The 23,725-nt window shown below is 28.3% G+C and overlaps 1 protein-coding gene across 4 annotated transcripts in view; it reads right to left on the reverse strand.

Annotated features, from left to right (window-relative positions):
• LOC107443293 (slit guidance ligand) overlaps nt 1-23,725 on the reverse strand; it is a 338,907-nt gene that overhangs the window by 122,452 nt on the left and 192,730 nt on the right. For all 4 annotated transcript variants that reach the window (XM_071182347.1, XM_071182346.1, XM_071182345.1 and 1 more), the window contains exon 5: nt 4,617-4,688. In XM_071182347.1, the coding sequence (XP_071038448.1) occupies nt 4,617-4,688 (72 nt within the window). The remainder of the gene's footprint in view (nt 1-4,616; nt 4,689-23,725) is intronic.

Genomic DNA, 23,725 nt, shown 5'->3' on the forward strand with positions numbered 1-23,725 from the left:
GGAAGAATGATTTTAAGTCGATTCTAGATAACTGAGGATTTAAATTGTTATGCATTACTAAATTGAAAGAAGATACTATTTTTATTTTAATCAGTGTAATTTAATTTTATTTGTTCCATTATTTACATTCAAAAACATGATCGGATTTTGTTAGAATAAATAATAAATTAATTAAATTTCGGTTCTTTGAAAGAATGTGGGTTACGCTCTATCACATTTTCAACTAGAAAAAATAAAATATTTACATTCAATTATAGTATCAAATTACGATTTTTAAATAATGTCAGAAAATTTAAATATGTATAATTATATAAGATTGCTTCTTTTGTATATCGAATCTTTGAAAGCATTTTTCTGGAGAAAAAAAAAAGAGAATTTTGTTCATTTTAATAACTAATAAGATATGCTACAACAAGTTCATTGTTGATAACAGTATGAAAAATTGTAATTTAGCTGATAGTTGTTTTATGTGAAACAGTGTTTTGTTTAGATGAAGTTCTATTAATTTATATTATTTTATTATAGTAAACGTTTTAGAATTACCAGATTATGACAAGAAACTTATTTTCTTTAATAAAAATTTTATTTTTTGAATCCTCTCTGTTTATTTAAAATTATGTATATATTTGAGAAAAATCTATTTCATTAAAATATTTAGACATTAAAATTGAAAAGTAAAATAATATAATAGTTGCGAGACGTTTTTGTTATTAAAATAATTTTTATTCGAGTAAAACTCTAGAAGTTTATGAAAATTATTTATAATCAAAATGCTATTTCCTTAACAACGAGTATAAGTTCTTCAATATTTAAAGAAAAAGTGGATTTAAAATTAGAATTCTCATTTCTTTTCCTTTTTTAGTGAAATTATTATTAATTAATAAAATTTTACAATCATTAGAAAATCTAATTCCATTTAATTTTCGATTATACATTAATTTCTTTTACAAAACTGTCAAGATAATTTTTGTCTCAAGCTCGTTTCGCGGCAAAGTATTATTTGATTACATTACTTTGATTACATTACTTAATTTGATTATATTACTTTATTTGATTACATTACTTTATTTGATTACATTACTTTATTTAAATAGATGTCTTGATATTACTAAAATTGATAAAAAGAATTATATTCTAGAGCAAAAATTTATATGTTTTTTTTTTAAATCCTTTTTCCTCACCGAAATTGTCTTTTATAAAATTATCAATCAGTATGATAATTATATTTATAATAAAAGAAAAAAACTATAACTCTAGTCAATAGAACCAAAATACACTGTATTAAACCATTCGTTTGGTAATTCTTCCATTCATATAGTAACAGTTAGCCGAAAACTCTGGTTTTAAAAATTATAGTCTTACTACCTACCACAATTTTACTAAATAAATCGCTTTTAAGCACTGCTCTAAGGTATCATGATGGATTCATATTTAATATATTAATTTAATAAATTAATTAATTCAAATTTAATAAATTAATTCAAATTTAATAAATTGCTTAATTCAAATTTATTAAATAAATTAATTTAAATTTAATAAATTAACTAATTCAAATTTAATAAATTAATTTAATAAATTAATTTTATAAATTAATTCAAATTTATTAAATTAATTGAAATTTAATAAATTAACTGAAATTTAATAAATTAATACTATTTAATTCAGTTAATTATTAATTTTACCAAAATAATTACCGTTTTGGTTAAAACAACCGAGCTTTTTGGTGTTTCATGAGCGCAACAAACACAGTAAGTCTTAGCATACTCTTATAATTTTGACTTGACTTTTTTTCTCCGAGTAAAATTACTCAGAATTTTAGTTAAAGCATTTTTCTGCAATAAGTTAATTTTTTTCATAAATTTAGTTTTTTCATTAGTTTTATTAATTCATAAAATGATTCAAAATTTCAGTCAGAATTTTCCTCGTGAAAACTTATATGTGTTTTAAAATGGTATTCAAATAACAAAACTATGCTTTAGTAAAATGCATAACCTTACTAAAAAAGAAAATTCAAAAATAGTGTTTACAGTACTTTACTATATTTTTTATTTAAGAATAAATCGAAGGTTATTTGTTTTTACAATATCAATAAAACTTGCTCTTCTATTTCAATCATATAATTTACCAAAACGAATGTATAAAAAGCAAAATCCCAATTAAGGAAATTGAAAACAATATATAAACAACAACAAAAACCAATGGGAGGCCCATAAATACAAATGGGAGGTAGTAACTGTCATCTATCATTTCATATAACATCCCGAGTAGCCTTTATACTTAGGAAAATGACAAACCTTGCATTTCGACAGTCTATCTTTTACATTTAAATGTCATCTTATGTGATGCACAAAAGAGTTATTGAACCATCATTCATGTATTTCGAATCCTTTTTCTTTTGCAGTAATATGTAACATATTAATTTGTAGTCAAAGAAATATAATCAATGTGCACAATTTGGAAGAATTCTCGTTAATTGTTCATTCTTTCGAATGTCATTCAGAGATTGAATTTGAGTAATAAGTTAAGAATTCTAATTAAAAGAACATAACTAAAAAAGAACAATGATGAACTAAATATATTGGAAAATATTTATGGCGTGTTACAAAATTAAAAGACTACCTCAAATATAACTTATTTTTATTGTACACTGATAAAATAAATAATTTTAAAATAGTGAAACATCTGAAAAAAGTTATATTTTCTGAAATAAATCAAAGAATGAAAATAAATTGATTTATTTTCCCATAGTAAACGATTTTTTAAATCTAGGTGTTACGAAAGTATAAGACCACCTATTTCGTTTAAAATCGTTTGAGGTCTCAAAATCTTTTTATTTTTTCCTTGAAAATCGTATGCAAACCCTGACTTTATACTGCAAAAACGCAATAGAGTTTAATTTATTTAACACGCGAAAAAGAATTATCTGAGTTAGTTCGAAATATTTTGATTTTAAAGGATTTGTAAAGTCGGGATGAGAAATATTTAAGTTAATTAAATGTTCTAAATTATGTGCTGTTCATAATGTTTTAAGCAAAAGAGATTCTTATGGTAAGTTTAAAAGATCTGGTAGGAAGCGTAAATTATCAGCTCGGAGTAATAGATACATTTTTATACTTGCAACGAAACAGAACTTGTCTGCTTGCAAAATAACTCAACAGACAAGTAAAGCAATCTCCCAAACAGAAGAAATTTATATTAAACTTGAATGTTGTTATTCGAGAATTGAAAGAAAGTCAAGACCATTAAAACCTCATAAAGAAGAGAAGCTGAAGTGGTCAAGGGAGGTCATGACCTATATTGCTGTTTAGAAAACTATTTTTTCGACGAAAAGAAGTTCAATTTGGACAGCTCGGATGGTAATAATTACAAATTCCATGATTTGCAAGCTGAACTTCATGATTTCTTCAGTAAACAGATAGGTGATAGCTCAATGATGGTGTGGGGAGCTTTTGCGTATCGTGGTATATTCGACTTGCAGCAAATTTCTGGAAGAAATAGACTCTAGATGTTATCAAATATTCTTCACTTATTACTACCCCCTTACTACTACCTACTATCCCTTATACTTTTAGGTCTACATCTAGGTGGGTCAGACTGGAAATTTAAGCAGAACAATGGGCCATACCATGTGGCCCAATGAACTAAAAATGAGTTTCAGAAAGAAAAAAAATTCGAAGTTCTAAGCTGGCTAGACCCTAGTCCTTATCTTAGGAAAAAAGGATGGATACCTGGCACCGCCACAGTCTTGGAGTCGTGATGGCTCAGGTGATAAAGCGCTCGACTCCCAATGAGGTGAACTGGGTTCGAATCCCAGCAATGGTGGTCGTTACGAATTCCACACCTGCCTCGCACCAACCACAGTGCTGACGTAAACTATCCTCAGTGGAAGACGAATCATGGGTTAGAGTCCCCTTGCCGTCAGACTAACCGTGGGGAAGTTTTTCTCTCCATGTAACACGAATACGGGTCAATTTTATCAAAAAGTCCTCCATGAAGGAAAAATTTCTTCCAATACTTGACCCTGAAGTTCCCTCGTCTTCTGGAGTAGATTCAAAATTACAAGGCTACAGAGTTGAACATTGGTAGACGTAAACTCAAAAATTTGGATTGACTGCTCAACAACGATTATAAAATAAAATTAAATAGAGAAAACTAGTGGGTTACTCGGAAAGACAAGAGTATGCAAATAATCACAAATGAGATTTTGGATGTATCACAGATGAATGGGACAGAATTCCTAAAACTTAGCCAGAAAACTTGATGGAAAATTGAATATTTTAAGTTATCCTGAAAAATGATGGATCATAATCTATTTAGTTTTGTAAAAAAGCTCATTTTAACTGGTGGTCTTATAATTTTGTAACAGATTTTTGAGAGGAAATTTTGATATTGTAGACTATTTATATTTAAATATATCTCTTAAAAATTATATGCAGATATTTTGTCTTTCCTTCCCTTTTCTTCAATTAAATTTAATTTCGGAAGATTTATATATAACTTATAATAAAAACCAAGGTAGTCATTTAATTTTGCTTGAAACACTGTAGTTGAAGTAACATTGACATATCTAATTTAATAATTAAATAAGTTGTATTTAATTTTTTTTATTTACTTACAAATTTTTCAAAAGGGGTGCTCCTCTTAGAGTTTTCTTTCCAATCATTATCAGTCTGTTATTACTTAAATCTCTAGAGAAAAAGAAGAAAAGAAAAGATTAATGATATAGAGAAAGTTTAAAGGTATACATATTATGACAATATGACTTTAGGCCCCCGAGTCTTCGAGGGTCTATTGAACGTTATGCATAAAGAAATAAATATCATTCATACATAAACTAAATTTATTAACTAAAACAAGAACACAACCATCTGATCTGAATGAAAAGTAAAGTTGAAAAAATGAAAACCAAATTACAACTACAGTTGTCAACCGAACGTTGCCAACGGTGTTAAATAAACTTAAAGCTTTAAATAAAGTTAGGTGAGGCTAGATCCATAGCTCACCATAATGACATAAAATGACATAGAATGACATAAAATTATTGACACTGGTGATTTTGATTACATATTATTTAAATAACATGTGAAAATAAAATAAAAACCCATTAAAGTCACCTGCTTTCAAACGTTGTTAATATTATTGCTTAAAAGTAATTGGCTGATCTTAACCTAATAATTTTTAAGGCTGAATTATTTTAAAATTAAATTTATGTAAAAATATTCTTAGAATTCAAGACCTAGCTATGGTAAGAAAATGAAATATTTCTCTTGAAAAATTCTTTATTGTAAAAAAGTAAGATCGAAATTGAGTAAAAGTTTTTTAATGGTCAATTGTGAAAAATAAACTCAAAATCAGGCAAAAATACTTCTTTTCTTTACTGCTGAAAAATGCTTAAATGTCATAAGTAAACTCAAAATTGAGAATTTTTATTAAAATGTTAAACTGTTAAAAATTAAATAAAAATGATTTTTTGTTTGAGAAATGATCAAACTGTTAAAAAATTAACTTTTTAAATTTTAACCTGATTTCAAAACATTTTTATTTTTTATCTTTTCGGTTAATAAATGAATAAAAAATTCCCATATCGAAACAATATCTGAAACTTAACTCGAGTCGAATTTTTTTTTATTTGCGAATTTTAATGCTTTTTTAGGACTTTTTTCTTCCTTAACGCTAGTTTTTTAGTGTAAAATTTGTTGTAGTTTTGCATGCTCAATCAGTATGTAAATATGTACAAATTAAAATATTTAACACATTACTTCACAGGTTAAAAAATTATTAAAAAAACACCCATGAGAATAAATGAGAACAAATTTACATTCTGCACTGAGAAAAAAAAGTATGTTTAAAACTACCAGAATATGGTAAAATTTACCATGTTTCTGGCTCTGTGGGAACACCAAAAATCTCGGTAGTTTTTACCGGAGTACTTTGGTAAAATTAATAATAAAATATAGTTTTATAATGTGTAATAAAATTTAGTATTATTGTCATGATACCTTAGAGCAAGGCATAAAAAACATTTATTCGGTTAAATTTACTTTTCAGTTATTTTACATTTCGTACGAATTTCAGGCAAATCCGTAACATTATGAACAGAAATATTCCAAAATGAATGGTTTAAATACCGTATATTTTGGTTTTATTAACCAGAAATATGTTGTTCTTATCAGTAATGTCATTTCCATATATTACGGCAATTTTACCAGAATTTTTTTTAAACCAGAATTATTCTGTTTTTATCAGTAATGGTCATTTCCATATATTACGGCAATTTTACCAGAATTTTTTTTAAACCAGAATTATGTTGTTTTTATCAGTAATGTCATTTCCATACATTACGGCAATTTTACCAGAATTTTTTTAAAACCAGAATTATGTTGTTTTTATCAGTAATGTCATTTCCATACATTACAGCAATTTTACCAGAATTTTATTTTATTTGTTTTTATTAGTATTGTCCATTTTATCAGTTTAATTTATTTGTTTTTATCAGTAATGTCATTTCCATACATTACGGCAATTTTAATATTCGTTTTTATCAGTATTGTCTGTTTTATCAGTTTAATTTATTTGTTTTTATCAGTATTGATATTTCCATACATTACGGCAATTTTACCAGAATTTTTTTTAATTTATTTTTATCAGTATTGTCCGTTTAATCAGTTTAATTTATCCTTTTTTATCAGTATTGTCCGTTTTATCAGTTTAATTTATTTGTTTTTATCAGTAATGTCATTTCCATACATTACGGCAATTTTACCAGAATTTTTTTTTTCAGAGTGTGATATTAAAGACAAAAAACTAAAATCAAATTTGAAAATCTAGTACATAATCTTAAGTTCTATTATTTTACAAAATGAAAATTGTTTGAAATTTCAAAAACCAAATTTTTAATTTATAAATCGCTTAAATACAAGCATATAACGTATTACATATAAATAATATATTCCAATAATAAATATATTCCAATAATAATGCAATCATAATAAATATATTCCAATCTCTAAAATAATTAATACTGCACAACCAGAATATCCTATATTTATTTGCCACTTTTTCCTATAAAATAATGCAAATTACATAACAATTTGCCCCCCCCCCAGTCAGTAGACTAGACCAAAAGACGGTTTTACAGGCAGGTACCCGTTTTGCTGATGGTGTTAGTCGGTGTCAAAGCTCGAAGCATGCGTTAACAATGGGCTGCTATTAGGAGGCCTGCAACCTTATTACATAGTCTAGATTTATGCAGTAAGAAATAGCTTTCCTATTTTAGGATTAATGACCAGATTTCCTAATTCAAGCAATTTTTTAAGCATTGACTCGTCTTTTCAATAATGCTGTCAACTAGTAATTACATACTTTGATGTTTAGGCGTAATCTAATAAGGGATTGATTGCATTATTAGAACTAATTTAGCAATTTGAAGAATACTAAGAAGCTATTTTTTTCCCCTTCCTTTTTTGAGGACACCGCATTTTTTTCATTTGATCTCACATTTTTTCTCGCGCTAAATTGAGGTTTGTCTGGTGTTTATTAAAATTTGGTTCATTTATGTAAATTACAAAAGCAATTTATAAATGCAAAACTTAGAAGATTATATTGACTCATTTTTTTTAATCTTAATCTTAAATCAGTGGGTTAAAGCTGTTTATTGATGATTTAATTGCCTTATGAAATAATGATTAAAGAATAATATTCTATTCTATTCTATTTGTGAGTTTCATGTATTTATTAACTCTTTGATGTAGAATTTTAAAAAAAAATATTTTTTCATATTTTTTTATTATTTTGTATAAATTTAAGTCAAAATAAATGAAAAATATTAACATTTTATTACAGAATTAAACATTTTAATAATTGATAGTTATGAAACACAGCATAAAACAAAGGTGCCTTTTTCTGTGATAAAGGCAAAATATTCCAAACACTAATTTAATAATTAAAAATAATAACTCTAAACAATAATGTTTCAAATTTAAAGTTATTTAGATCTAAGAGAAACAGTTATACCACATTTAAATTTCCTTAATTTGCAAAATCTATTACTGACAAATTTTTGAATATAAGTGCAAAAAAATTTAACTACTTTTTATGTACATTATATTTCAGTACAAAAATAATTCCTATAATCTAGCAGATTTTTCTTAGTAGCTATTAGACTATGTTTTATAGTTAAAAAATACCAATTAAAACAAAACTATTATTTTCTATTAATATATATATATANATATATATATATATATATTAATTAAAAACAAAAGTCAATAGTTAAAATAATGTTTTCCGTGCTTGTACTATACTATATATTTCACCACTTATCTATCACTCAGTTATAAATATAGGTTTAAATTTAGTTCTTTTAAATTACTTTTCATAGTTATAACGCAAAGCGTATATAATACAGCCTACGCTTCCCGTGAGAAATTTATGACCAAATAACAACATATCAAATTTCATATATTAAAAAAAGAGCAGTAATAAAACGTCTATTAAATATACTATCACTACTTTTAAAAATAAATTCCTTTTACAGACCCGCAAAATTAGTATAAACATACTCAAACATGATAAGGAAGATCAAAAAAAGGTTTGGGAAGATATTCGAAGATAAATGTAATATAACGACTCTTCCCTTTTAGAGAGGATCTTTAATAAGATTTTTTACAGCTTCCGGAAATGAGATACTTCCTAAACTTTGAAAGAGTGAAAGGAGTACAAGCAACTGCACAATTTTGGCGATTTAAAAGAATTTATGCTCGCCATGAATTATAGAGGTGAATGTTCTGGGGTTAGAATAATTTTTAAAGGGGTGGGTTGTGTTTTCTAGAGTTTTAGACGATTTAAGAAAATTATTAATTTGCGAGGAAAATAATTTACTGAGATGTGGCCAGGTTTAATTTGTATTTACATTAGTTAACAATATTTAGCTGCGCAATATTGTAAGCTAAAGTAATATTTGGAGTAATATTCAGCAATATTTGGAGATGTAAAATTGCTTAAAATTCTGCATTTTTTCTGGAAGAATATCATAATTATTACAAAAATAAAAAGTAGAAAGTATGTATTTTATAAAATGGCCGTTATAATTAAAAAAGTTAGAAAATAACATTAATAGCACAGTAAAATATCATTAACAAAACTAGACATTCAGAAATTTAAAAAAAAAATACAATGTACAGGAAATTTAAAATTTTTTTATATTTTGAATATGAAAAAGCGATATTTAAAATTTAAAAATAGGAGCGTTGAATGAATGTCAATTACATAAAAATGCGTTTCTATGAATTTAAAATCACCATTCTAAATTCAAATAAAAGAAAACATCCTTTTTGGATAAACTATGAAGTTTCTCAAATAATAACAATTGAAAAAATTTAAAATAATTTTAAAAAAAAGTATCAGATTTAAGTACAAAAGCACAAATAAAATAAATAAGTAATTCAATGCTTGATCACATAAATTGTAACAAAAATTTAAAATATTAAGTGATAGTTATTAGCGAAAAAAAATATAATATCAATGCTTGTTTATTCTAATAAATCACGGAATTCTTTTATAAATAGATTTTCTATTAAAATTCCAAACACTATATGATAATTTTTTTGTCTCAGAATTAACACTGTTTCTTCCACGTTTTAACTTAATAACAAATAAAGTAATTGGCGTTACAGTTGCAAAAAAGGTTAACGATGAACAAAAATGGTGCAATCAATATTGAGAAATACAAAATATAAAGGCATATTATTAAAAAAAATGAAAACACGACAATTTTCATCTAAAAGCCAAAAAAAGGTAAGAGAAGAAAGGGTAAAGAAAAGTAAGGAAGAAGATATCTTTGATTCAAAAAATTTATTTGTCTCTTGAATTTTAACCAAGTTTTATTTAATTATTTTTTTTCCGTTAGAACTATCTTTGAAACAATAATCTGCTTATCTATTTCACGTTTTCTAAAATCAACAATATACGATATATAAGATCCTTAACATAATTTAACGTTTCTTCCTTTTTGCCCGGAGAAATATCTTAGAAATAAGTAAAATGATAAAATACTTTTTTCACTTCTCCGTTTGACAAGTGTTCGATTTGGCAACATTTTTGCAGACGATACAAATTCCAAACGCATCAAAATTCCTCGTGGGAAAAAAAATGTTCTACGAAAAAAATTTTACTTCAAGTGAATGGCAACAATATTTTCATATCCTCCGTTCTTAACATTATTTATTTTACTTTTTCCCTCTATACTTTTTTTATCGTCTGCAGGTTAAAATGTTTGAAGTATATCACGAACTAACATTTATTTCCAGATACAGTTAAAAGAAAGAAAATATTTAAGTATCGTTAAGCGACTAACAAGTTGATTTGATTTTAGCGATGAAAAAGTAAAAAGTAAAATAGTATAAAGAAACTCGTTGTAAAAGTACTAAGATAAAATGGTTCACGAAATAGATAAAAGGAAACTGAATTGATGTGCATTCTAAATGCAGAACCAAAAACAAAACATAAAATGTTCTCACGATTTATTTTTTTTATAGTTTTTGCTCTAACCTGCAATTTCTAACGATTGAAATGGAAGAAAGAAAGAAATTCTTAAGAATAATTCAGAACAAGTATAATTTTTAAGGGATTTAAGAATGTTGTATTCTAATTTCAGAATCTAAGATGACTGTTTTTATATTCTATGAAAGAAAAATTTTAAATTAACCTATTCAACCTTATAATGTGATTTAAAAAATTAAATTCGTTACTTATAAATTTTTTTGATATTCTTGATTAAATTTTATGATATCTTTGATTATCTTGTGAAAGTGTATAATATCTTATAAAAGTTTAATGATAATCTTGATTACTTTAAAAATATATTTTGATATTCTTGTTAAAAATATCCGCGATTTTCTTGTTTAACTTACTTGTTCTTTGATGTTTTTCATTAACTTATAAGAGTACAAGATATTCTTGACTAACCTTTAAAAGTGTCTTATATTTTTTTAACCAATAAAAGTGACATTATATTCTTGATTAACGTCTTTGTTAAGTCTCTTGTATAAATTGACTTTGTTAGCGTCTTAATTGGCGCCTTTGTTAAGTGTTTAGTATAAATTCAATAAAAAATAACTCGAGGAAATGAGGAAGAGAATGAAATATTTATTAAGACGTTTCTATAAAAGACACTTTTTATAAGCAGTTTTCAAATTATTAATTAATCTTTTTCTGTTGAATAACATGAGCTATCGCGAGTGTTCCCTGAAAAATCATTTAAAACTATTTATATATCAACCATTCACGAATCACAATATTTTTTACTCGCTCAACTGGTTCCAATCTTTAGAGAATATTAAAAAGTAAATTAAGATAGCTATTAGACTTTATTGAAAGAAATGTAAGCAAACACTACGTTTGGATTATCATATTAAAGTAATGATAATTAATGTGAAAAATTACAAAATTACTTTGAAAAATAAATTAAGGTTGTTTGATTTCAATATTATAACAACAAGCACTAAACTAAGATTTAGTTATGCTTCGCCAATGAGAATACCATCACAATTAAATATGAAAGTTATAAAAGAACCTTGTAATGATAGGGTTTTTTTTTAAAGCAATTCTATTTTAACATGCATACACGTTAGACCAAATCTCTATTGCAGTGCGTATGATAAGTATATTTGTCACATAAAATAAAAAACTACCATTTACTCTCAAAATTTCAACAAAGTACAATAAGAATATTTTTTTGCAACATGTTTGCTTCATATTTCCAATAGGACTAAGCATTTCACATTGCAGGGCGGTAAGGGGGCTCGCGGTCAGAAATTAATCACACATGTAAGCCACGGAATGGAGTGTTGACAGGGGATAGAGGTTTCACTTCCTGATTAGGTGTCCCAGGTTCGAATCCCAGAGTGACTGGTTAATATGAATTTTGCTCCCGGCTAGCACCGATCTTTGTGATGACGTCAAATATCTTCAGCGGTGGACAAATCATGAGTTAGAATCCTTTTCCGTCGGGCTTATTGTGTAATTTTTTTCGTGGTTTTCCTCTTCATGTAACGCAGATGCAGGTTAGTTCCATTAAAAAAAATCCTTCTAGATGGTTTGTCCCAATGCTTGATCCAGGAATTCCCTAGTTTTCTGGGTAGTACTCAAAATTACAAAAATACGGAATTAAGTATTGATTGTCATAAACTCAGAATTGTGTAGGTTGTTCAATGCCAGTTATAAATCTTAAAGCAGCGCCAATACTGACTCTTACTCTACGAAGCAGAGTCCTAGACATTCTCGAAATTTATACAAGAATCCAAAACATTCGATCCAAAACCTCTCTCCTCCAACTTTCACCTTGGATACATATATTATACCTTATGTCTAATTTTTTGACAATTGTTTAACAAGTTTCATAAAGCAGTAATCTTTTCAGAATTGATTCAAGTTTTTATCAATTAAACATAATCCATTCTCGTTTTTCGCAAAAATTATAATAAAACCGTTCGCCATAGAGTCGTCTTGTTTATATGTCATTGCGTGATTTTAATTCTACACAAAGGACCAGATTTCTAATATTAAATTCCGTGCTTATATTAAAGAACGAACAAACACCACATTCACTTATTTTCGAATTAAAGGTAATAAAAAAGTGATTAAGTGCAAATACTAATAACTACCCACAAATAAATAACCGGGCAGCATTGTTGCTCCATCCTGTTGCTATGTGGTCAAGTTATGTCCATCTGACGGTGGGAAGAAGCAAAATTGAAAGAGACAGTTCGTTATTTGATAAGGACAAAATCCCTCCTTTCCACCCACACTTGGGCAAAAGGTGAGCATCGGTGATAGCTTCCTCGGGTCATTAGCTTTTCCCTTCGCAAACAACATGTCCACCCAAAACTTCCCTATTAACTGAAGTCAATAAATTCTCGAGACATCACCATGGTTACCGAGGTAAGGTGGTCACATAATTGCGACTCAAGACTCTCATCTCCAGCAAACATCGGAAAGAAAATTGCCTGGGCGAAACGCAGTGTCGTTTTGAAATGCCCAAGTAATCAAAACTTGATGCTTTATGTAAGTTGGATGACATAAATCAAGTTGTATGCTGAAATGATATGTTTATGGTAGTTGATGTAAGATTGTGACAATAAATCATAAAGTATATTACATTTTCCAGCCGCATCTAAGTTTTATTTTTAATCGGACCGCTAAAAATGATGACATTTTAGATATGTTGTGGCATTTAGTGGCCTTTTTGCTTAATATTTGATTATTAAAAAACAATTTGGTTTGATTCATAAATAAAAAAAAGGATTTTTAGTAGAGTTTAAGAAAATAGCCTTCCATGGTATATTATTTTAAAACCGTCGTTGAACAGCCGACTCAATTTTATGGGTTTACGACTACTAATGTTCAACTCCGTAACCTTGTAATTTTGAACCCAATCCAGAAGACAAGGGAACAAGGGATCGAGTATTAGAAGACATTTGCCTTCGAGGACATTTGCGTCACATGGAGAAGAAAACTTCGAGAACCTCACACGGTTAGCCTGACGGGAGGGGACTCTGACCCATAATCCGTCTACCACTGAGGATATTTCACGTCTGCACTGTGGTCGGAGCAAGCCAGATGCGGAATTCGTATCGACAGGGATTCGAACCCGGTTCGCCACATTGGAAGGCGAACGCTCTATCCCCTGAGCCATCGCGGCTCCGTCCATGGCATTCATTTTATTTTATATTTCATTTTATAACCGTCATTGAACAGTCGACCCAATTATGACTTTACGATTTCCAATGTTCAAATCAGTAGCTTGTAATTTTGAACTCAATCCAGAAGACAAGGAAACTGCGGGATGAATCATTGGTAAAAATTTGCCATCGTGGAGGAATTTTTGATGCAACTAGTCCGCATTTGCGTTAAAAGGAGAGGAAAACCACGAGAATGTCCCATGGTTAGTCAGATGGCCAGGGGACTCTATCCCATGAACCGTCACTGTGGTCTGTGCGAGCAGGGAACGGAATTAGTATTAACCAGTCATCGCTGAGATTCGAACCAGGTTCACCTCATTGAGAGGCGAGCGCTCCATCCCCTGAGCCACCATGACTCATGGTATTCATTAGATTTTTAGATTTACTCTAAAACATTGAAACATAACATTGAATTAGCGTTTGAATCAAAATTAAAACTTAATCACTATATTTATGGCTGATTCAAAATACGGATATTAATTAACAAAACTAATTTTTAAATCTATGTTTATTACTGGAAAGTTTTGTGCGCTACTGGTTTTTAAAATTTTGCGAAAAGAAATAGTAAAAAATAATTCTTAACTTGGATTGTAAAAGAATTAATCAAGTTTAGACATAAGATAAGACATAAATCAAGTTGAATGCTTAAATGATAGGTTTATAGTAGTGATGTAATATTTTTAGATTTATCGAAGTTATATTTTTTATTGGATAACATTTCAGAAATTATGACATTTAGTGATCTTGTAACGCAATATTTATAACCAGTAAATAATTTGATTATATATATAGAAAAAGATAAAATTTCTGACAGATCTAATAAAATAGTTTTTTTTTTTTTTTTTACGTAGATTTAGGAAGTAAATATTTAATAAAAAACGGATTTCACTGATTGTGTACTATAGATGGAATCAAAATTATGAAATAGGTATATCTCATAAATAACAAAATTAATTCTTTAAAAGTACTCAAAAATAATATTTAATTAATTCTCTTATTAAAATAATTCTAATAATTTTAAAGTAATTTTTTAAATAAATAAAAGAATTAGATATTTTTTTAAATTTTTATTTAAAGTGATTGTAAGAAATTAGTTTCCAAAAAATTATGTTAGTTATATCATATTGAAACATTAATCGCCTAATGTAGTAAGCCGTGTCACGTACTAAAATAAAAACATGACAAAGAGTGTACTTTCTGTACATAAAGCCATTACACCGTCCAAACTTATAATCTTATTGTCTTGAATTTGGTCTCATTCAATTATGCTTAAAGTATTACATTGGAAATAATACCTCATCTGTCTAGATAGCTCTGCTTGAGTTTCACGCCTTCCCTTGCTGCCGACCCGACATGCGAAGTCGTGTAGCTTTTTAATTATGTAACAGCTTGCCATAGGTACATTTTTTTCCCTTCTTTTTGTTATCAGGGTTATAAATCAGGCTTATTATGTCAGGGTGATTTTTGAGCTATTTTTAATGCAACGATTTTGAGCTATTTTTACTGTAATGATAATTTTGGGTCAAGAGTCGTAAAATTATTCTGAATTATTTTTTATAACATAAACAAGTGTATTAAATTTCGCCGGACGTGTGACTTCATAAAATATTTTATATGAATTCTTTTATTTTTAATAAAACCTTTTCTCAGAAAAATTATGTATGCTTAGAATTATGTATATTATTTATTCCAAATTTATTATTCATACTTAAAATTATATTTGCTTTTATTTTAAGACAAACACCTTTCTATAAAATATAAAATGCGTTTAATTTTTTCGAAAATAGAAATTCTTACACGATAATAGTGGTACAATAATGCGTAAACATATTTTTGGATAATTTTTCGATCAACAATAAAAACAAAATATACGAATAATAATATGCAAAATTCTATTTCTAAATTATTTTCTATTTATAAGCAAATATATTTTTACGAAATATAAGGAACATCCAGTTTCGGGAGGGGGGGCACAATTTTTATAGAATAATTTTGTTTCAAGAGTGTGTAAAATTATTCTGAATAATTTTTCATAACCTAAATAATTGTATTAAATTACTCTAGACGAGTGATTCCATAAAATATTTTACATGAATTCCTTTTTCTTAACATTTAAAATCTTTTCTTAAAAAAAATTATGCATTCTTAGAGCTATGTATATAATATATATCGAATTAATTATATATACTTAAATTTATTTTTACTTTTATTTTAAGACAAATACCTTTCGATAAAATATAAAATGCGTTTTATTTTGCCGAGAATAAAAATTCTTATACGATAATAGTGGTACAATAATGCGTAAAAATATTTTTGGATAAATTTTCAAGCAACAATAAAAACTAAAAAGTATATGAATAATAATATACAAAATTCTTTTATAAGCAAATATATTTTTACAAAATATAAGAAACATCAAGTTTCGGGAAGGCACAATTCTTATAGAATCATTTGGGTCCAGAGTGAGTAAAATTATTCTGAATAATTTTTCATAACATAAACAAGTGTATTAAATTTCACTGGACGTTTGACTCAATGAAATATTTTATATGAATTCGTTTTTATTAATATTTAAATCCTTTTTTTAGAAAAATTATGTCTTAAGAATTATGTACATTATATATTTGCTTTCATTTTCAGACAAATACTTTTCTATAAAATATAAAATGTGTTTAATTTTGTCTGGAATAAAAAATTTTATACGATAATAGTGGTACAATAATGGGTAAAAATATTTTTGGCTAATTTTTCCGGCAATGATGAAAACAACAGATTTATTCTTTTCAACTCTTCATCATTAATAGGATTTAGTTTTTTTTTTTTTTTTTTTTTAATTTTAAATTCCAATGCTAGACAAGTATATTAGATTCCAGCACTTTTAGACAAACAAATGTTTTTTTTAAAGTTAATAATCTTTTTTCATGAGAAAACGCATAAAACAAAAAATGATTTATATAAAACATAGTTTTCTGATTGAAAACTTTCTATGTGAATGCCAATGTATGTCATTTTGCAGAAAATTCACATAAATACTAAACAAATGCTATGAGTATTATAAATACGGAAATGTTTGGACTTAGATTTTAAAAAGTAGTCCAACTTTTCAGATTCTAAATTTACGATTTAAAATTTCCATACACAACTATTTCCAACTTTATACAAACATAGATGAAAAATTATTGCTCAATAACTTTCCATTTCTAACTCGTAGTGCACGCCGGAATTTACATATATGCAAATAATAGAAAATAAAGTATTCAAAAAAATAAAAGAAAGAAACTTGTCAAAATGTATCTTTCCTTGGAAAAACATGCATCTTCAACTTTAAAAGCTGCTTCTTTTTTCTTTAAAACATCAAAATGCATCTTTGGCGTATAAATCTAAAAATGAAGGGAAAAAAAAGTTTTTTTCCCCGCCAAGCATCATCCACCACGGAAGCCTTAGTACAGTTACCATAGTAACGTCACGTTCATCATCAAAACCTTGTGAATAGTTCATCGTTCTTTGAATAAGAAGCTTTATCAAGGAACTTTCCTTTTGGTAAATGATACTTTCTAACAAACTTGTTTGTTTGGAGTAAACGAAAGTAAATTGCTCGAACTCATCTCTCCTGAATGGAGGTTTAATTGATGGGGAACTTAGTCTACGGTATTTGATTTAACCCTTCAAGCGATGTCTATTCATAGGCGAGTTCCAGCAATTAAGAGACTACTTAGAATCTTTTGTAAAGACACAATAATTCTCCCAGCAACAGATGATAGCCGGGGAATAAATTAGTTTTGTTCGAAATCTTAGAAGCGAATTTCAGCGGAAACGATTTTAAGTGCAGGACTAATGTTTCTACAATTAGTTACTCTGTATTTTGAAGAATAAGGTCTTCAAACGCATTCTAGGTATTTAATATTAGAAAGTGGTTATAATTGATATTATTATTAGAACTTTATTCTTATTATTATATTGGTCTTATTATCAGAGCTTTATTCTTATTATTATATTGGTCTTATTATTAGAACTTTATTCTTATTATTATATTGATCTTATTATTAGAACTTTATTAACGTTAGTAAGGCTTAACAATTGAATTTTCAATACAATGTTAGAAATTCCAAGGCAAAAACAGTTAAAAGCAATTTATTTGCCATTTTACCATATTCAAATAAAAGAGTCAATTAACCGTAAAAAAATATAAGTGTGAGAAAAAACGTTTATTGATTGTTTTTTCCTTATACGGTTAAATAACCAGAATTCTATCCGTTCCAGTTAGGCCTACTTTATAATGCCATTTTGTTCCGTACTGACGCAGAGAAGGCTAATCGGTCAATTACATGACCGACTGAACGGGCATTGATGTTACAATATCTTTTATTTCTTTAATACATGAAGAGACAATGTCCTGCACTCTACGATCGGTGTCTTTGGATTATTAGAATACGAAATTATCATTCGCGCATAAATAGCGCAGTACCCACAGAGCGGTTTATAAACTATGCTAGTTGTAAATGGTTACAATCTGCATAGTTTCGTATTCACGGGTTTTTTTAGTATTATTAAAATTCCAACCATAAACTGCTTCCAGTCATTTTACGGTAATTTCAGATTGAAAATTCTAACAGTGTATTAGAAATTTATTAACTTTATGATTGGTATTATTAGCGCTATAGTATTATTAGGAAAATCATATACATTTAATTACTACCAAATGTATGAATAATTGCACAGATAAGTTATTCATATATAATATTTAATAAAATGAATAACATAATCTAAATATTATATGCTTATTAAATAAATAACTATATGAATAGTTCACCGTTTTTTGAATAAGTTTTATCAGGTAAATGATACTTTCATAAGAGCTTATTTGTTTCATGAATGTATGTTTAATTGATGAGGAACTTAGTCTATGATATTTTATCTAACCCTTCAAGAAATATCAATTCATAGGCAAAGTCCAAGCAATTAAGAGAAGATTTAGAGATCTTTTGTAAGGACACAATAATACTGTCAGCAGTAGATAGTTGGGAAATAAATTAGTTTGTACGAAATCTTGGTCCGAATAAACGATATTGACCGCGAGACTAATGTTTGGACTTGTGGGTTATTATGCATTTAAAATAATAGTCACAATGGTTTAATAACGCACGCTAGTGTATTATTAGATGAAAATTAAAAATAGCATAATTTAATTAACATTAAAAATAGCATAATCATGTATAATTTGGTTATGCTTAAAGATGTATGTGAAGGACTTTTTTTAGTATTATTTAAAGTTATCGTATATTATAAGTTATGACTGTACAAATATTATGTATTAAACATTTTAAGTACATCTTTAATAATTTTTAGAATATTTATTTAATATATTAATAATAATCAAATTTGTAATTAATTACGAGATGGGGTACTCACCGTTTCCCATTGTAAATTAATACACAAGTTGCAGCAAAGAGATACTCTTAACGCAAGCAGAAGAACACCGCTGATACACAACCATATAACCTCAATGTCAGCTGGTTGTTTATAAATAAGATGACGTGTTAAAGTCACTGCTGTTTGGCTTGTTTTATAATCGGCTTCTTTCGTTAATAAGGAAAATTAATACCTCCTTTATTTTGTTTTGCTAAGTATTAATTTGCTAAGTATTTCATTAATTTACAAGAAGAATTCACTAGTTGCGAGATTTTAAACACAATACGATAATCGATATTTGACGGGCAAGGCTTACTCAAAATAGAATCGAAAGAACAGTTGTTTACATAAGTAAATGCCACGTTTCAATAGCCAATCAGGACCAATACTCACAATTACGTCGTTTGCATTTATTCACCATCTATACTAAAAAAAAAAAAAAAAAAAAAAAAAAAAAAAAAAAAAAAAAAAAAAAAAAAAAAAAAAAAANAAAAAAAAAAAAAAAAAAAAAAAAAGAACCCTACCGGAAGTCTTGAGGTCCTCTTCTGACGTCATATCATTGACGTCACTATTTTATTTTTGGGCGTTTCATGTTTGTTTTATACTCGGAATACTCTGTTCGGAGTTTACTTTTTATGTCCTGCTTTTTGCTGTCGATTAAAGTTGTAATCAAAATTATGGCGAATTGCAACCAAGATTACAAATAATTTATTACAGTAATTAATTATTGTAATCATGATTACAGCTGTAATCAAAATTATGATGAATTGTAATCACGATTACAAGCAATTGATTACTACAATCGACTATTATAATCACAATTACAGCTGAAATCAAAGTTGTAATCACGATTACAAGTTATTGATTACTGTAATTGATTGTTGTAATCATGATTGCAGCTGTAATCAAAATTGCTATACATCATAATCATGACTACAAGTAATTAATTGCTGTAATCGATTACATTTTTGCCCAACTCTACCACAATGAATGAACAACATAAGTAAATGCGAGAGATTTGATAGTTTTTATAAAGACACATCATAGCCAATAAGAAACTGTGCGTTGTGGAATAATATGGCTATTTGCATCTTGCCAGACTCATTAGAAAAGTCCTTCTTATTATCTAATCAGCCAAACATTTTACATTGTATTGAAGTTAGTCATTTTGGTCAAATAGAAAATAGATTAGTCGCTCAATTAGTCTGATCTGCTTCGACAATTATAGGGTTTTTGCATTTCTTTATTTGTCTCACATTTCTTTGCACATTTCCTAATAAGCTTAAGACACAAAGACCAATTGTAATAAGTATGGCAGCTATCAAGATTTGTCTTTCCTGGTGTATTGCAAAATAAATGAGACACTTTCAAATAACCGGATTTTTCAACAAGACAACGATTTATACAAAATTACTTAGCATTTCGTTGCTTGACTATGCTCGAGGCGCATCATTAGATATTTAACGATGTTGTTCTAACCATAAAAAAAAACATCCGATGCACTGATAGACTCATCATTGGTTAGAGGTTAAATTATTTTGTTCTAACCATAAAAAAAAATCATTCAATGCAGTAAGACACGGATCATTCGTTGGAGATTTAATGATGTTATTTTAACCATAAATAAACGTTCTATGCTTCTCAGACAGATAAGACCTTTCAATGTTTTGAAAATATAACTGAAAGTCCTTTCAAGTAGAACCTTAATAAAATTGCATACAAATCTTCAACTTACACAAACTCGAAAAAAACGATAATTTTTAAGCGTTCCATCTAGACCGGAAACATCTTATTCAGATGCCAACATTAAGGGACATGAACCTCAAGCAAAAAAATAAAAAAACACTGTGAAAAATTAAATAAAGCTGTTTGCTGCACTAAAAGATGGTCGACATAAAGTAACAAAACAAAATGTCAATAATAAACTATGTTTGCAACCATGACTTCTGTTGTCACCCAGCAAATTCTTCTAACACTGCATCTCCTAATGCGACATAATTCATATTTAATGATTCTGCAGAGTGCGTGAAACTTCACAGAGAAGGGGGGAGGGGCAAACTATCGCGTGCGAGGAAATATCCGTCACATACCCTTAATTAAATTAAGAACTAAGAAAAATCATTCAATATTGTGCTTTCCCCCTTAGAGTAATATCTCAGCGGAACCAAAATACCAACCCCGAGAAAAAGCGTAGAAAATAGCGTTACTTTTTCAATCTGAATTTTCCTTTCTGACAAATCTTTTACAAATCGCAGGACACTTATTGAGGGTACAAGGGGGGGGGGGAGATCTATGGGGGGCATCAATATGTAAATACACGCAATTCCGAGAGGCAACGTGATTAATGCTTTGAGTATGCGGAGTCGGAAGTCATGAGGATTCGTCGATGGAAATGGACAAGACCTATCTAATGGAAGGGAAGGGTTACTTTAATTTGGCTATTACTCGCTGGGTAAACTTCTTTTAGAGGGGGAAAAATAGCGAAATATTGCAGAATATTCTAATAATTTAAAGAAAAAAAAATTTGAACAGGAATCATTTGCGGTTTAATCCGCTATTTACAAAAATATTTTTCTCATTTTTTTAACTGTTATGAAATCTATTGGCTCATACTTTTCATTATCTTATAATGTTTTTCATCTATTCATTTTATTATTTTTTTAGTTAACCTTGTGACGTAGAATTTTTATTAAACTTATTTTTCATACTTTTTTCGTTATTTTGTTCAAAAAGTACGTACACAAAAATGGCGAAATTTTAATACCCTCCCCCCCCCCTACAAAACCGAACATTATCGTACATAAGGTCTTACTCCCCCCCCCTCTTAGAGTATGTGCATTTTATTAGTCTACCCCCCTTTTTCATAAAAATTAAAATAATTATGTTTTAAATAAAATTAAATATTTATTTAAAATAATTATGTTTTAAATAAAATTAAATATTTATTTAAAATAATTAATTCATCAAAGTCAAATTTAAATTTGGTGTATGCTTATAATGTACGTACTTTGTATAATACCTCCCCCCCTCCCCATCGTACAAAACCGTACAAAATAGCAAATCCCCTCCCCCGCCTCGGGATGTACGTACTTTTTGAACGGCCCCTTAGTTTAGGTCAAAACAAATGAAAAAATATCATATTTAGCATTTTAATAATTTATGGCTATAATTTATCATATAATAATTTATAATTGTTTGAATCAAAATAGCACTCATATTTTCTTCAATTATATGAAATATAGTCTGGCATTTATGACAAAGATTCATTCCTCCTGATATTTGATTCAAAGAAAGATATTCTTTATTTTCCATATTATTTTCCAGACCCAATTCTATTACTTTCTTCTTAGATTCCTTAAAATAGAAATAAAATTGTCATGCAAATCATAAACAAAAAAAGCGCGTTTTTTTTCACTAAAAATGTAACGTTTTATAACGTTAAATCTCAATGCATTCTACAACCAATTAGTTAACTCCCACGTCTTCTATTACCACTGTCCCTAGAACTAAGAAAAAGTGTCATGGGATCTTAGATAAAAGCCGTAAGTTCTAATTCAACTACTTCCTCTAATTGGGGCTCTGCATTAAGGGGTGCAATGATCTCAGGGGAACTGTAATGCTCGCCTGTTGCCGTTCCTGTTCCAAAATCCGGGACAGACAAAAGTCCCCCTAATTTCTAAAAAGATTTCGTCTTGTTTCCCCATAGGGAAAATTTCTATTCTGTTTTGGAACATTCCTTACTGAGATTCGTTGTTAGGCGTTCAGAATAAATGTTTTTTCTCATAAAAATAATGATTTTCCGAGTAAATCTTGCCAGAACCCGCAAATGAGGTGATTGTGTTCCAATTTGGTCCAGTTTTTTCACGATACATTTTGATTTTATCGTTAGATTCTTTTTTTTAACCAAAATATTAAAAAAAGAATTTTTTTCAGAGCAACTTATTAGAAGTTCAGTTAAATGCTAATGCGTTTTAAAAATATTCAAATTATTACATAAAGTATAGAATATTTCGTGAGCAGCCATCCCCTATCTTTTTGTATTTAAAAGAACAATTCAGAATACCAATCGGAAGGTGGAGACCCGTTATCATTTTAAAATGAATTTAAAGTTTGAATCCATACTTCCATATTACACTTCATTGAAATCTAAAATATTCACATCGCACAGTGGTATAAAAATATTGGCGGGCACCAAGGTGTCCTCATAGATTTGGAAGCCCCTGTCCCAGAGTAAGCAAACTTTGATCATGTAAGACGAAGGGTCTATCATGGCTGTTAAATGTTTGAGACCGGCTAGATACTTAGCCATACGGCTAGATGCTTAGCCATGGTAGGGTGATATGTTGAACCAGGGGTGCAGGTTTCTCCAACCATTTTGCACCTAAAAGAATATTTTAGAATACAGGTCGGATAGTGGGTACCATTTATATTTTGAAGGTAAATTTAATACTGGAATTCGAACTTCATACTTTTACATAGCATTCTGTGAAATCTGAAACATTATTATCGTAGTCGCACAATGGCGGGCAGAAGATCAGAGGGCGCCACAGTGTGCATTGGAATATAGTTGGGGACCT

The sequence above is a fragment of the Parasteatoda tepidariorum genome, chromosome 6 (assembly GCF_043381705.1).
Source record: "Parasteatoda tepidariorum isolate YZ-2023 chromosome 6, CAS_Ptep_4.0, whole genome shotgun sequence".
In the NCBI taxonomy this organism is placed as follows: Eukaryota; Metazoa; Arthropoda; class Arachnida; order Araneae; family Theridiidae; genus Parasteatoda; species Parasteatoda tepidariorum.